General features: G+C 36.7%; 1 protein-coding gene across 1 annotated transcript in view; it reads left to right on the top strand.

The window, feature by feature from the left end:
* Positions 1-1,829: 1,829 nt before the first annotated feature.
* Positions 1,830-15,067, top strand: part of LOC136844057 (glycoprotein-N-acetylgalactosamine 3-beta-galactosyltransferase 1-like) — a 50,886-nt gene continuing 37,648 nt past the window's right edge. Inside the window, exons 1-2 of the mRNA XM_067113073.1 lie at positions 1,830-1,887; positions 3,036-3,167. Coding sequence (XP_066969174.1) covers positions 1,857-1,887; positions 3,036-3,167 — 163 coding nt within the window. The 5' untranslated portion in view covers positions 1,830-1,856. The remainder of the gene's footprint in view (positions 1,888-3,035; positions 3,168-15,067) is intronic.

A 15,067-nucleotide genomic window follows, 5' to 3' on the forward strand; every position in this document is an offset into this window, starting at 1 on the left:
CTCGGTTGCTTCCAGTAACCGCTGTTGCAGCCGCCTCCCATGCAGTTGATGACCAGCAAAACGACCGCATCGAGCGAGGACCAATTAGACGTTCCAGACGACTGGCAGACTTTCATCAGAAAACGACGGCATTGCCTGATCTATGTCTGACGACCGGTTCCATAGTTTATAAACAACTTCGCTTGTTTCGAGTCCTTTTGTGTTTACTTGGTTGGAGTGCTACATCAACGCATCAGATTGAAAAGGGGAACCGAACAAGTTCCCGAAAGCTATCTATGTTGATATGTCTTTAAATATATGTACATATACATAACAACTGTGGATTTGCTTCTCCAATAATAATAATAATAATAATAATAATAATAATAATAATATTATTATTATTATTATTATTATTATTATTATTATTATTATTATTATTATTATTATTATTTAAAATAAGTATTCATTCACATGAAGCCAAATAAATCACAACTAACTTGCACTGAAAGATCCACACAGTAACGTAAAAATAAGTTTTACTCTCTACCGATCAGTAAAATGGAGTAAAACAAAACAAAAATCTGATAATATACCGATATGAAATACGTGATATACTGTAGGATAAAAAACCAACTAATGATATGCACTGTACAGTACATATATAAATTTGCATGTATGTTTACTTGTAAACGTTTTTGTGTGCATGTATCCATACACACACACACACACACATATATATATATATATATATATATATATATATATATATATATATATATATATATATATATATATATATATATATACTTGAATGTATTGATAGACAGGTAGATAGATAGAGAGATACTGTGGTGCATGTGTTAGCATATATATATATATATATATATATATATATATATATATATATATATATATATATATATATATATATATATATTTATATATGTATAGATATGCAGTGTATATATATATGTGTGTGTGTGTGTACACATATATACGTATATTATTATTCAGAAGATGGACACTATTCATAAGGAACAAGCCCACAGGGGCCATTAATTTGAAATTTTTTTGTGTGATAAGCAGATGTCAAAATATTCTTGGAAAATAGGTGTGGAAAAAACCTAACCTTTAGTGTCGCAAGTGGGGCGCATATCGACAGGTGTTTTTCGAAAGGTTTCGTTTCAATTTCCACGGTACAAAAACGATATCAGGTAGAAATTCCATTTGAAATAAAATTTTTTACGTTATTATTTTCCCGTTCACTGCAGTAGGCTACCTTGGGACAGAGATAATCTATGGTTGTGGCAGCATATGAGTATGAATTTTTTCATTAAAAAACTATATATATATATATATATATATATATATATATATATATATATATATTAAAATATATATATATATATATATATATATATACATATAATTGCGTATCGTATGGATATTCGTTAAAAGTAATCAACTGAATTGTAATTTTGTACTGTACTGTAATTATACATGGCTGCAGGTGTCTGCAACGCTAACGACCAGCGTAAGGGTAGTATCGTTGGAGCGAGCTCTAAAAATTCACAGGAAATTCATGACGAACTATACACTAAATGACTGGTCTATGAAATGACACTGTTTTCCGACAGGATGTGCCATAGCCTCTTTACACAGTACTCCACGCTTGCAGTTTGCCACTCCAATGGGTACACTTAACTACACTTTCTAACTTTTTACTGTTGTTCACTGTTTGCATACGTGACGCAGCAGATGGTTCCAGCAAATTATCCAATTATCTTGAAGGTGCGGACACGCGCTTATGAAAATTGTTTTACCCACGTAGCAAAGCACTGTCGGTTCAGCGTATTAGTCTTTCAACTACAACGATGAGAAACGGAAAGGGTCTGATCTGCAACGGTTTGTTTTGATTCGTGACTCATGTTAGGGTTATTCGATTCTGCGTTTGTGATTTCTGTTTTTCAGATTAGTAAAAGTGAGTTATAAATACCGATGACTATCGGGTTTCTTGGTGTTAGCTGTGATCGCTTTAAAGATATATAATTCCGAGTGTGGCAGCGTAATTGATTTACGTTTCTTTAAGATATTCTGATATATAGGTGCGTGCTTCATTTCTTTTCATGATTCATCAAACAGAGCTTTGGTGGCCCTACTTACCTGTTCAAAAGATTAGGCCTTATTTTTCTCATTCTCTAGCTCAACAGAGGCACAAATCATCTTAATTTTTCGGTGAGTACGTTCTGTGTTTTTCATAAAAGCTGACATCTATGGAGACTTAATGTTGAGTAATATCTGTCACCTACGAAAATTAATGTGTGTGTGAGTCTTCTGTCATGCTATCACCCCTTTGCTCTTATTCTGTCAGCTGTGAAAAGTTAGAACAGAACAGCTGTGACAATACCGAAAGTTACTTTCAAAGTATATCTTTCCAAATTGTATTTTGTACAACTGGAAACCATGCTGGCCAATTTTAACTGAAGTACACCCCTTCATCCACCGCCCCCTCTCGTCTTCCCCTGCTCTTACAGAAAAAGAAGAAATGTTTAAAAGCGTATCCGCATTTTCATAGAGGCGAGATTGTGATTTTATTTTTTTTACGGAGATTTAAATGGGTTAAATTGGTACTCACTTCCCACATGGACAAAGATAAAGTAACGGATTGATTGATTAATTGTGGGTTATCAGGCGTCACAACTACCAGGGTCACTGACGCCGTGAAGTAACGAGAAAAATTATTTTTTTTATTTGCAACTTTTAAAACAGGAGGAGATCATTTGACTCGTGTTATGTGGACCATTTTGCAGGGTAGGTCCAGGTTTTTCAAAACAGTCAATAGTGTAACAATCTTTTTTCGCTAAAAAAAAAAAAAGCGAAAACTAAGTTATTGGCTTAACCAATTAACTTATGATAATTTTAACTTATTTTGTTGACTTCACAAACTTATATTTTGTTGTTTGTGCTCCTTACCGGGTTAAGCTTAACTCATAACATTAATGTAAGCTTCATCCCGAGAGTCTGTGCATAAAATATTTCTTTATTTCTTCCAGGAACCGAGAAATTCCTAATGGTTTTGGGACTGTGCATTGGCTGCACCATAAGCAGCCTAATGTTTATCGACGCCTTCTTCCCTGTTCGTCAGCCAAGTTTTCTCAATGGGCTGCTTAACCTTGGTCCTAAAGGTAAGCTATATATTATATATATATGTATATATATATATATATATATATATATATATATATATATATATATATATATATATATATATATATATATATATATATATATATATATATATATATATATATATATATATATATATATATATATATATATATATATATATATATATATGGACCTTGTTGTGTGATCAATGGCATTTCAGTTATCACGTGAGAGGACTCATGTTCGATTCCTGTTAAAAACTGTTGTATGTCTATGACCTAGTAGTGAATTATGTTCCGGGTAGTCGGACCGTTGTGGTGGTGGTAACCAGGGTTATAAATGATCTTAACACCTGTGAATGTGGAAAAGAGGCTGAGGAGGAAGGTTAGAGGAGTAAGGTATAATGGTAATCATATCTACAGGTAGAAATATCATTATAAAGATAAAGTTTACCCATCTTCACCTTCCACCTGGGTGAATCTGGTGGGTGGATTTGCTGAAACAATTGCATAAGAATTTGTTGTAAAATTAACAAATTCGAGCCATACAAGCTTGACTGACGTGGGGGATTATGGAATGTTCCTTTTTTTCTATGGGCAGTTGATGTATGTGTCATAGGAATACCTCAATCACACATTCTTTTTCACATTGACCAGTATTATCAGACTAAATATTCTGTTTTACTGTGTTACGTCTGTTTTCATTGTCTTTAATCTATACACAAATACACACACAAACAAACAAACACAGACTACACACACACATATACACATATATATGTGTAAATTTTTCCTCTTTGGAAAGGATAACACCAATAGGTACCACTGAACAATATACATATATATATATATATAGTATATATATATATATATTATATATATATATATATATATATATATATATATATATATATATATATATATATATGTATATATATATATATATATATATATATATATATATATATATATATATATATATATATATGTATATATATATATATATATATATATATATATAATATATTATATATGCTGTATATTATATATCATATGCTATTTTATTATATATATATATATATATATATATATATATTAACAATTCGAATATTCAATAAGATTTTTTGTAGAATATTATTCTAACAACGACAGGAAGTCTCTAACTTGTCCAAGCATGGTAGGCATTTCAAAAATGTAACATCTTTGTTAACATTGGGGCCTAATCCACATAGACGGATTTCACCCAGTAACCTCTAGTAAAGGTGGTCTTAAGCTGTCTTCTGCTTTGTCCTATGCATTTGGCGATGTTTGTCGAAATTCCAGATTGCCTGAGGCATAGGTTACTGACGCTCCCCGCTGCCCTGTTTTTGACCAAAAGAGGCCAGAGAGAAGAAAACTGTCGTACGGGAAGCACGCGTCCGTGCTTCCGACTCTTCGGCCCCTTTGTCCCTTTTCCTTCTTTTATTTAGTAAGTGAAGTGACGAAATAATCCCAGAACTCCCGGGCGTCCGTTGCAGTGCGCAAGCAGCCTACGTGAAGGTAAGTCTGGAAATTTCGCAAAGTTTCGTCGATTCGCTGGTATCTCTGTCTGTATTTCCATTTCTTTGTTTCCCCTCTTTGCCACCATCTACGATAACAAAATTTAACCTTTTTACTTTTATGAAGTCTAGAGTAAGAATAATTTGTATTGCTTAGCGACACTCAACTATTCCCGTGCAGTAATTAGTAATTAGGGAAGGTTCAGTAATTTTCAGCATTCAGGAAGCCTTGTGTCTCGATCCCATTGTTCGGAAGAGAATGACCTTTACCACTACTAAATTGCGTACGATATAATCCGTTGCGTTAAAACCTTATGTGAAGCAAAGGGAAAGTTGACTGTGTCCTCACTAACTACATATTCCTTCTGTCTTTTTTTCTTTTTCTCGATTGGCAACCTTATTCCATTAAGTAATTGTCTGTCTTTGAGGTTAATTTTTAGCTTTAAATGACAGGTTACGTGTGTCCTTGGTACTCAGGGCCTCATAAATTACGTTAATTAATTAATAAACTCATCAGCCAAGCCCCCCACATGTAACAATATATCTATATATATTGTCGTTCCCTGTTTCTTTCCTCTTTATAAGGGCATGGCACCTAAGGTAACGTGTCCGGGATGGGGCGTGTGGTAATTATTGTAAGTAGGAACAAGTAATTCTTTAAAACAGTTAACTAAATTCCAAAAGACTTAAGGTTAGGGGGAAAATGATTAATTGTTCCCATTTCTTGTTTATTTTTGCACTTCTTTTCTTACAGTTTCCACCTATAGTTTCTACTGGTTCGAGACTTTGAATACTGGATTGAGAGACTTAATGCATTTGATTAAGGGGACTAATGTTCTGAGAGTCACTCGCCACTACACACTTGTTCTCTTTCTGTCTTTCGGCTTCATTTCTGCTTCCCCTCACTTTGGAACTCTCTCTCTTTCTTTCCATTCTTATCGACTCTGCTTAGACTCTGTGTTTTTTCCTTATATCTGCTATTTCCCATTGTGTCAACCATGACGTCATATTCTGGGTAGGTACTGTTTTCCTGAGGCACCTCCTCCACTTGTTTCATTCCAACTCTTGGAGGTGTGTTTTAAGGAATTCCTGTTGGTTATTGGGTATTTGCTCCTTGTTGGACGTCCTTAGGTCTCTGGCATTGATGGCATTTGATTGGCCAAATCAACCAGGCCTGACCTGTGGGAGTGGCTTATTTCCTTTGCTCTCCTTTGAAGGCAAGGGGGTGAGGGGTGTTTTCTCATGCCTTATACTAACCATATGTTTACAGGCCTTCCCCTCGGAGATCTCGTGGATTTCGAAGGTGTGGCTAAATGCGATTTCTCTTAGCGCCTCGATAGTACTTGTGTGTTCTTGAAGTTGTGGTTGGTGACTTGTTTTGACAGGCGGGGAGATTTTTGTGAGTTTATGGTCCTTTCTGCTGACCCAAATGGAAATAGGATATTTCCACTTCGAAAAAATACGTTTTCTCTGTTCTCTTGATACATATATATATATATATATATATATACATATATATATATATATATATATATATATATATATATATATATATATATATATATATATATATATATATATATATATATATATTATATATATATATATATATATATATATATATATATATATATATATATATATGCAAATATATACATATATACATATAATATATATTTAAATATTATATAGTTAAATATTAAAGTTGTTTAAGCTTTAACTAAAAAAAATTTCATATTGCACGATAAGATTTCCATCCCTCACTAGTTGATAATGGCATAAAAAGCATGTGTAGTGAGTAAGATGAATTCATTACCGTATATGCTAGTGTATAAGTCGACCTTTTAACCTTAAAAATCTACCCCAAAATGGGTGGTCGTCTTATACGCCGAGTATAAAAAGCAAACCTTAAATCCTGCCGAGATTTATAATGATAGGCTAACCCCTGAAGTGTCGACAGTTGTGTCAATAGTTAACTGCCATCTCTGTAAACAAAACAATTGTAATAACGGTAAAAACCGTAGGTAATTTAAATGAATCACTAGCGATACAACTATCGATACTGTAAATTACCATGATTAGATGTTACGACGAGTGAGCTCTCACTTTGTTACTAGCTTTATCCAGAGTGCCATTATTATAAGGCAATTATATTAGACAATTTTGCTATTGATACTTATTATACAATGCGCTTTTAACAATGATAGATAATTTGAAGTTACCGAAAAGGGTAAATCGGGGTAGTCAAACTTTCTTGTTTACGAAAATAGTCGTGTTTGTAGCTCCCAGTCGTGCTTGACTTACGAGTCTTGTTGTTTACTAAAGGCCAATATTTCCTTGGTAGTATTTTATAATCAGACTAAAGGGTTCTGTGATATCGATAGTTCCCCATTTATCCTTAATTTCGGGGTTCTTTCCAATTCTAAAGGAATACATTCATGCGGATCTACTTCCAACGGGTATGTATCTACTTAAAACGGGTATTACTCCGCCAATAGTGACGTCACAGGCGTTGAGCATTTGTCGTGATGTTTATCGTACATTTTTCCTGATGGAATACAGAAGAATTTTTTCGTAATGGGGAGCTTTGCCAAACATCTTAAAATCTTGAAGATACGGATTTCACACATTTTTGGTACGATAATTCTAATAATTGATTTTATTTATGTACTAACTAACTTACATCAGCTGATAGTGTTATTTAATTTAATAAATTGGGAGTCGTCTTATACGGCGAATATACCTCTACACCTACATCTTTACATGAAAAATAGGGGGTCATCTTATACGCCGAGTTGCCTTATACGCTGGCATATACTGTATGTACTTAAAGACTCATATATTCTACTTAGTTACAACATTCACACTTTGTTGGTGATGAAAGTGACAAAGTAGTTTTACATTTCCTGAAGTAAAAGTAATTATCTAAAACTCCGTTTCTTTGGTAGAAAGGTCAGGTGGATGAACCAGACCTTTCAAAGTTCTCTCTCTCTCTCTCTCTCTCTCTCTCTCTCTCTCTCTCTCTCTCTAGCAGTTGTGCCTTTGGTCGAACGGCAGTTGTAGAATCCATTAATTTTTATTATCTATATTCGATGGTTGTTACCCCCTTCTCTCTGTCTGTCTGTCTGTCTCTCTCTCTCTTTGTTTTCTTTTCTTCTAAATCAGATATTTTTTATTATCTCTATTCGGTGCTTGTTATCCCTACCCACTCCCTTATCTCTCTCTCTCTCTCTCTCTCTCTCTCTCCCTATTGGCATCACTACGTGTTAAAATGTCAAGGCTTCATTATGTTAAGTGAGGCGGTGTCTGCTATGTGGAGCTGATTAAAACTGCTTAAAATGTGGATGATTTCGGTCCCTTCATTCACCTGCTGATATTTTGAGACCTGCTGTCGTGATTTTCGATGATGTGTTAGTATGAGGTAAATCAGCCACATTGATAATGATGACATCTTTATAGGGTCGTTGTAGTGAGATCAACTTCACTATGTTTGAGAGATTCACAATTCCCTCCCAAACATATATAAACTAAAATATCTTGTAGGTCATCTACCCGAACTGTACAGATTCTCGGCATAAAAACATCCTGGGCATCCGAGGAATCTGAGTTCCATTCGTATGGCGCACATGGAATAACTCCTTTGGCAATCCTTTTCAGTGCCACAGTTCCCTCACTGTGTTTCCGTGTGGTATTTGACGGTAAATTATGAGTTTCTCATTGTTCTTTGTAGGTGTTCTGGATACTACATTTTCCATTTTTCTATAAATGCATTCTTCTATAATGGTACTTAGGTATCCATTAATGGTTAAGAGATGCCTGATATTCTCTGGTTCTTTGTTAATGGATTTCCACCTACTACTTTCAGTCATCGTCCAGTCTTTATGGGTTTGTAGTTGACTGAGGCCAGGAAATAACTTTCTTCATCTTGCACAAACGTTTATGGGTGCTCGTCTCAGTCGTAAAGCTTAGAAGAGAATTTTCACGGATAATTCTGGAATTCCTGTTCATTTCTTACGGTGATCATAACAGACTATTCCTTCCGCTGCAAACATATTTACATGTCAGCAAAGGCCCTGGTGGAACCACTCACCTCAGCGTGATGTAACAAAAGGATGATTCATATTCAAAACCATATTTCACGATTCTCACAGGAACGGTTATGAATCATCTCCAACATCAGAGGATGCAATCTGTGAGTGGAAGCCCAACTAGGTCAGAGTTATCAAGTGTGTGGCCTAGGACATAAATAATCCAAAGGGGCTATTAGTAGCCGGGGTTATAATCCTGCACCACTTATGGGAGCTGCTTCTGATCTGTTCACTATCTTTTTCTGGTGATTTAACTGGCCTTTATTTTTTGGAAGTTAGAAGCTTTGTTGGTCACTAAGGATAAGACCAGTTTTCTCTCAGATTCCTGGTAATGAATAATAGCACAATTACATAATTATATGGCTATCTCGTGGGTGGCTTTATAGATATATCTTTATCTCTTTTTTTTGGCTTTTTAAAGATATAACCACTGAAACTGCAGACTTGTCAATCGGCAAGGGCAGAGTTGATGATCAACAGAAGCCTTATTCTGGCTTCTTCGGTTCCCTACATCACAGGAATTCTCAGTCACTATACAAACGCTAAAGAATAATGTACAAACTTATTCTGATGATATTCTGCCTTTGACATAGAGTCATGATCTTCCAACCAATTACTGGACACGGAGAGAATGAGAAGACTGAAACAGGTGTGGCAAAGATTTAATTACGTGGGAACTTTCAGTAAAATAGATGAAAAGCAAATAAGAGTAACGGTTATAACATCTGTGCCCTCTGTCCACAAGTGAAATAGATAAGAGAGACACACCTGTGTCCTTTGAGCAAAGTGCAGTGCAGAACAGAGGATGAGAGAGAGAGAGAGAGAGAGAGAGAGAGAGAGAGAGAGAGAGAGAGAGAGAGAGAGAGAGGTTGGGGGGTGGGGGTGGAGGGCGACATGAGCTTTGAAAACTTGAATCATTTATTTGGATAACCTGTCAATCACATGCCAAATTTTAAATGAACGAATTTTAGTTCACGAAAAACTTCTCTGTTGGAAATTTTTTGTAACATTTTGCTAGTGACGTCGAGAGTATAGTATGCAACCATGCTGTCTGGATCTTTGATTATCGAATAAATTCACCTAAATTGCTGGAAGTTCCGGATTTTAGTCATTGACTTAAGAATGAATAAAATCCTATCGATTAAATAAGAAAATGTAGTTCTCTATGTAAACTAAGGCTGTAATGGTTTCAATTCTTAACAGGTGTTTTCTGGAAACCTGAGGACCCAAAGCGCATATGTGTCTGTGTGTGTGAGCGATACTAATAAATCCTAACTTACTATGCATGACATTTTCATTATGTAAATTGTACCGTTTCAATCTCTACCACCCCTGTAATCTCAACAAAATGTATTGCTCATCAATGACACATACAATTGCAAAGGAACATGGTAAGGGTTTTGATGCCAAAATACTTTTCCGTTTCGTGAGATATTTCACACAACGCTGTTATAAAACATTGCTGTATGAGTAACATAAATCCTTTTACCCGCATCGGGTTTTTTTTTTAAAAGGAACCTTTTAACGAAAAAGAATTTCTGGCAGTACTGGGGAACCCTTCTCTCGATGTAAGAAATTACCGCGTTACTTTCTGATAATTTGGTTTCCTAATTTAATTCTGTTGCTTTACCTAAATAATTCCTCTTTGATGTCCCTTAATTGTAGCTTCTCTACATCTTAATTCCAAAGCTAACCTCATTATTTTTAGACTTTTTTGTCATTTTGGATATCTCCACATGAAATAAGTAGTACCACTGAGTTCAAGATGAGAAACGTAATCGTAATTATTATTTTATTATTAATGTTTTTACAAGACCAGAAAATCGCTCTTCTATGTACTTTTAGTGTACAACCAACATATTTATTTTGAAATGAGGTCACAAAACTGTGGAGGCAAGCTAAAAAAGACGAAGTAAGACGAGACGTATTAGAAATTGATGGAAGGTAAAAGACACAGGCCAATTAGAGCTAAGAGCCAAAGAGGCGCCACATAATAGTACTTTCAGTTCTACCTTGGTGGGATGATTAGTTGATTAACGAGTGTATTGAAGGACTATTACTTTCTCTTCTGAATTCATAAGCTAATTTACAGTAATATTTCGTGACCATTGCATTGTCTTCTGAAGACCACAATCTCATTTTTCCTAGGTTCATTTGATTTCAGTACTGTTAGGCCTCATTTATTTATAATAGTGATAAAATCAGTGCAACTTCTGTTAGGTAATTTGTTCTTCCTTTACTAGAATACTGTTCTCCGGTGTGGATGTCTGCTTCTGCCAGAGTTTTAATTCTTTTTGATAGAGTTGTTCGTGGTGGTAGGTTTCTGTTTGCTAATATTAGCAGTTATGACTTAGGCTATCGACGGATGGTCTCTTGTTTATCGCATTTTCATAAATTGTATTTTAATAGAAATCTTTCATATTCACAATTGATCCCTGATCCCTTTTCCTGCTAAGAGCAACCAGATTTGCTGAACAGCAATATGCAGTAAATGTGCCTCGCTGTCGAACTTATCAGTTCCAGAGGGCCTTTATTCCTCACACCGTCGGACTATGAAGTCTCCGAGGATGTCGTGCAATCGGAACTTCAAAAGTTCAAGCGGAGATGCAATGCATTACTACCCTAATGCTATTCTCCCGCTTTTTAATGCATTTTCATCTATTTATTAATTTTTTCCTTTTAATAAATGAGATATCCTCACTCTGTATTTCCCTTTATTTTCTTATCCTAATGAACACCATATTTTTTGGAAGCTTAGTTTAATAATGGGCTTGTTCTATATAAGTGTTCATCTTCTGAATAATAATAATAATAATAATAATATTAATAATATATTATTATTATATTATTATTATTATTATTAATAATATTAATATTATTATTATTATTTAGGAAAAAGGCCCATTCTCAAACAAACTTCATTGAACAGAATGGCCGTCTGGATACCGTTGAGATTGTATTGTAGTTTCTCAGTCTCTAAAATGAGTTTCTTTGTAGCAGCAGGTAAATAACATAGCAGCTGCCCAACGTTCATTTATTCCTTGACATTCGGTAGGACTTTCTACCATTTTTCAAAAGGTGACTGAAGCCAGGGGTACAACTATGCCATATTCATACCCGCAAGCAGGCTCACAGAAATTTTTGGCGATTTTTGATTAGTTGTCAAAGCTTGAGGGCTCTTCCTATTGGCTGAGAGCAGAATGACTCATCCTGGAGAGTCTAATTGACCAACGTAGGCTCTGGTTGGTTGGTGCCAGGCCCAAGGAGTTCTGGTCTTACAGTGTGCTGCTTGAAGTATCGGGTAGTAGCGGGCAGCTGAGTTGATATCCCGTGGATAACAATTGCCATTCTTCTGACAGTGGTAAGGAGAAGGGTCTCCTGGGATACATTCAGCAATGGTGTCCCTCAGAGGATGGTGAGGGTCTCTTTATATTGAAAGTGGCGATGGTTGTTGTCGCCATCCAGGATTTTTGTGCTCATTACGATCTACATGTGCTATGGGGCACTGCCATGTTCCCTCATTTAGTGCTGGTATACCCCCTTTCGTGTAGGTGAACGGGAATCCTCCTGGCGAGTTGAGTTGTAGTCATACCAATGTACAAATGGCAGCATCCATTCTTAGGGCAAGATGATTAGTAATCCACTCCTCTCCTCTTCATGGGATCGTTGCTAGAGACAGGGCTATTTACCATGAGGTACTAAGTAATTTTCTGATCCTTGTAGTAGATCATAAGGTCGACTTTGTTGTTTGTATCAGTGGGTTTTACATGGGCTCCGATGATGTTCTTCAGGGCTGCCTCGTCTTTCTTGTACTTGGCATTCATGCAGCCCCCATAGAACAGCCTAATGGTTCTCTCACTTTTGGGGGGAGCGTGTCCTCCAGACGATACTACTTGTTAATTTCATTTCTCAGCACCCTAGCAAACTGATGGTAAGAATACTCATTATCCACTAGGGTTTGGGCAATGTGTTCAAGCTCACTGGAAGTGGTATTCCAAGAAGAATAATGTGAGAGAGCACAATGAACATAGGTGTTCATGACTGAGGATTTGAATTTTTATGGGCATTCACGACTGCCATTGAGGCAGAGCCTGATGTTGGTGGGCTTCCAGTGGACATGTGTGTGAAAGTTCTGAGTGCTGGCTACATTTACATCCACAAAGGGAATGGTGCCATCCACCCCTCTCTCATGCGTGAAGAGGAGAACCAATTCCTCCTCAAAGGCGCACTGAGTATCTGCAGTTCATTTTTATTGGCAATGTTGGTGAAGGTGTCATCAACATATCAAACATATACAGATGGTGGGGATCCCCCTAAGGACACATTGCCCAACAACTCCCATATAAATGTTGATGAACAGCACACCAGGAGAACCCATGGCTACTCTGTTGATCTGTGTCCACATTTGCCATCATTTACTAATGAATGGAGATTCCTTATTGCAGATCTCGAGCAGGTGCCGTCGGGATGCCTCTGGAACACTCCAGAAATATCCCTCACAATCCTCTGATGAAAACCATCGCAGAACGTAACACAGAAGACCCATCTTCTCTGTCAGGAGAACGGCAATTGTTATCCCTGGGAAAACAATTCAGCCACCTGCTTCCTCAGGCAGTGCACCCTATGGCCAGAACTCCCGGGGCTGGCGCCAGCCAATCAGCACCTATGTTGGTCAGCCAGACTATCCTGGATGAGCCATCCAGGTCCCAGTCAGTATGAAGAACCCCTCCACCTTTTACAACCTATCAAATACCACCGAAAATTTCTGTGAGCCCGCTTGCAGTTATAAGTATGGGCACAGCTGTACCCCTGGCTTCATTCACTTTTTGAAAAATGGTAGAAAGTCCGATCTAAACGTTAAGGAATAAATGAACTTTGGATCGCTGCAATGTAATTTACCTGCTGCTACAAGGAAACTCATTCAAGAGATTGAGAAACCAAAATACAAATTCATTGGCATCCACACAGCCATTCTGTTTAGTGAAGATTATTATTATTATTATTATTATTATTATTATTATTATTATTATTATTATTGCACATTTCAAAGTTCAAATAACAATAATATTAATAATAATAATAAAAAATAAAATGCACAACTGGAATACAGTACTTACAAGCTCTGGAATATGGCAAGCAGAGGTTAACATCAAGAGAGGGATCTTCCAAGGCGACTCACTGTCCCCACTACTCTCCGTAGTGGCTATGATTCCCATGACAAAAGTACTGCAGAAGATGGATGTTGGGTACCAACTCAAGAAAGGAGGCAACAGAATTTATCATCAGAAGTTCATGGACAAGACAACATCAAGCTGTATGGTAAGAGCATCAAGGAAATAGCTACCCTAATCCAGACTGTAAGGATTGTATCTGGGACATGAGGACCGAGTTTGGAATAGAAAAATCCACCTTGGTCAACATACAAAAAGGCAAAGTGATAAGGACTGAAGGGATAAAGCTACCAGACAGGAATAGCATCAAACACATAGATGAGACAGGATACAAACACCTGGGAATAATAGAAGGAGAGGATATAAAACCCCAAGAGATGAAGGACATGATCAGGGAAGAATATATGTGGAGACTTAGGGCGATACTCAAACTAAAACTCAACGCCGGAAACATGACGAAAGCCATAAACATATGGGCAGTACCAGTAATCAGATACAGCGTGGGAGTAGTGGAGTTGACGAAGGCTGAACTCCACAGCATAGACCAGAAAACTAGGAAACACATGACAATACACAATGCATTCTACCCAAGAGCAAATACAGACATACTATATATAGCACGAAAGGCAGGATGGAGAGAGCTACTAAGCATAGAGGACTGCATCAACATCGAGAGCAGAGCACTGGGGCAATATCTGAAAACCAGTGAAGACGAGTGGCTAAGGAGTGCATGGGAAGAAGGACTGATAAAAGTAGATGAAGACCCAGAAATATACAGAGACAGGAGAATGAAAAGCAGAACAGAGGAATGGCACAACAAACCAATGCATGCACAGTACATGAGACAGACTAAGGAATGGCTAGAGATGAAACATGGCAACGGCTACAGAGGGGAGAACTCAAGAAGGAAACAGAAAGAATGCTAACAGTGGCACAGGATCAGGCCCTAAGAACCAGATATGTCCAAAGAACAATAGATGGAAATAACATGTCACCCATATGCAAGAAGTGCAGTATGAAAGATGAGACCATAAACCACATAGCAAGCGAATGTTTGGCGCTTGCACAGAACCAGTACAAAAAGAGGCATGATTCAGTATCAAAAGCCCTCCACTGGAGCC

The sequence above is a fragment of the Macrobrachium rosenbergii genome, chromosome 2 (assembly GCF_040412425.1).
Source record: "Macrobrachium rosenbergii isolate ZJJX-2024 chromosome 2, ASM4041242v1, whole genome shotgun sequence".
NCBI classification, from domain to species: Eukaryota; Metazoa; Arthropoda; class Malacostraca; order Decapoda; family Palaemonidae; genus Macrobrachium; species Macrobrachium rosenbergii.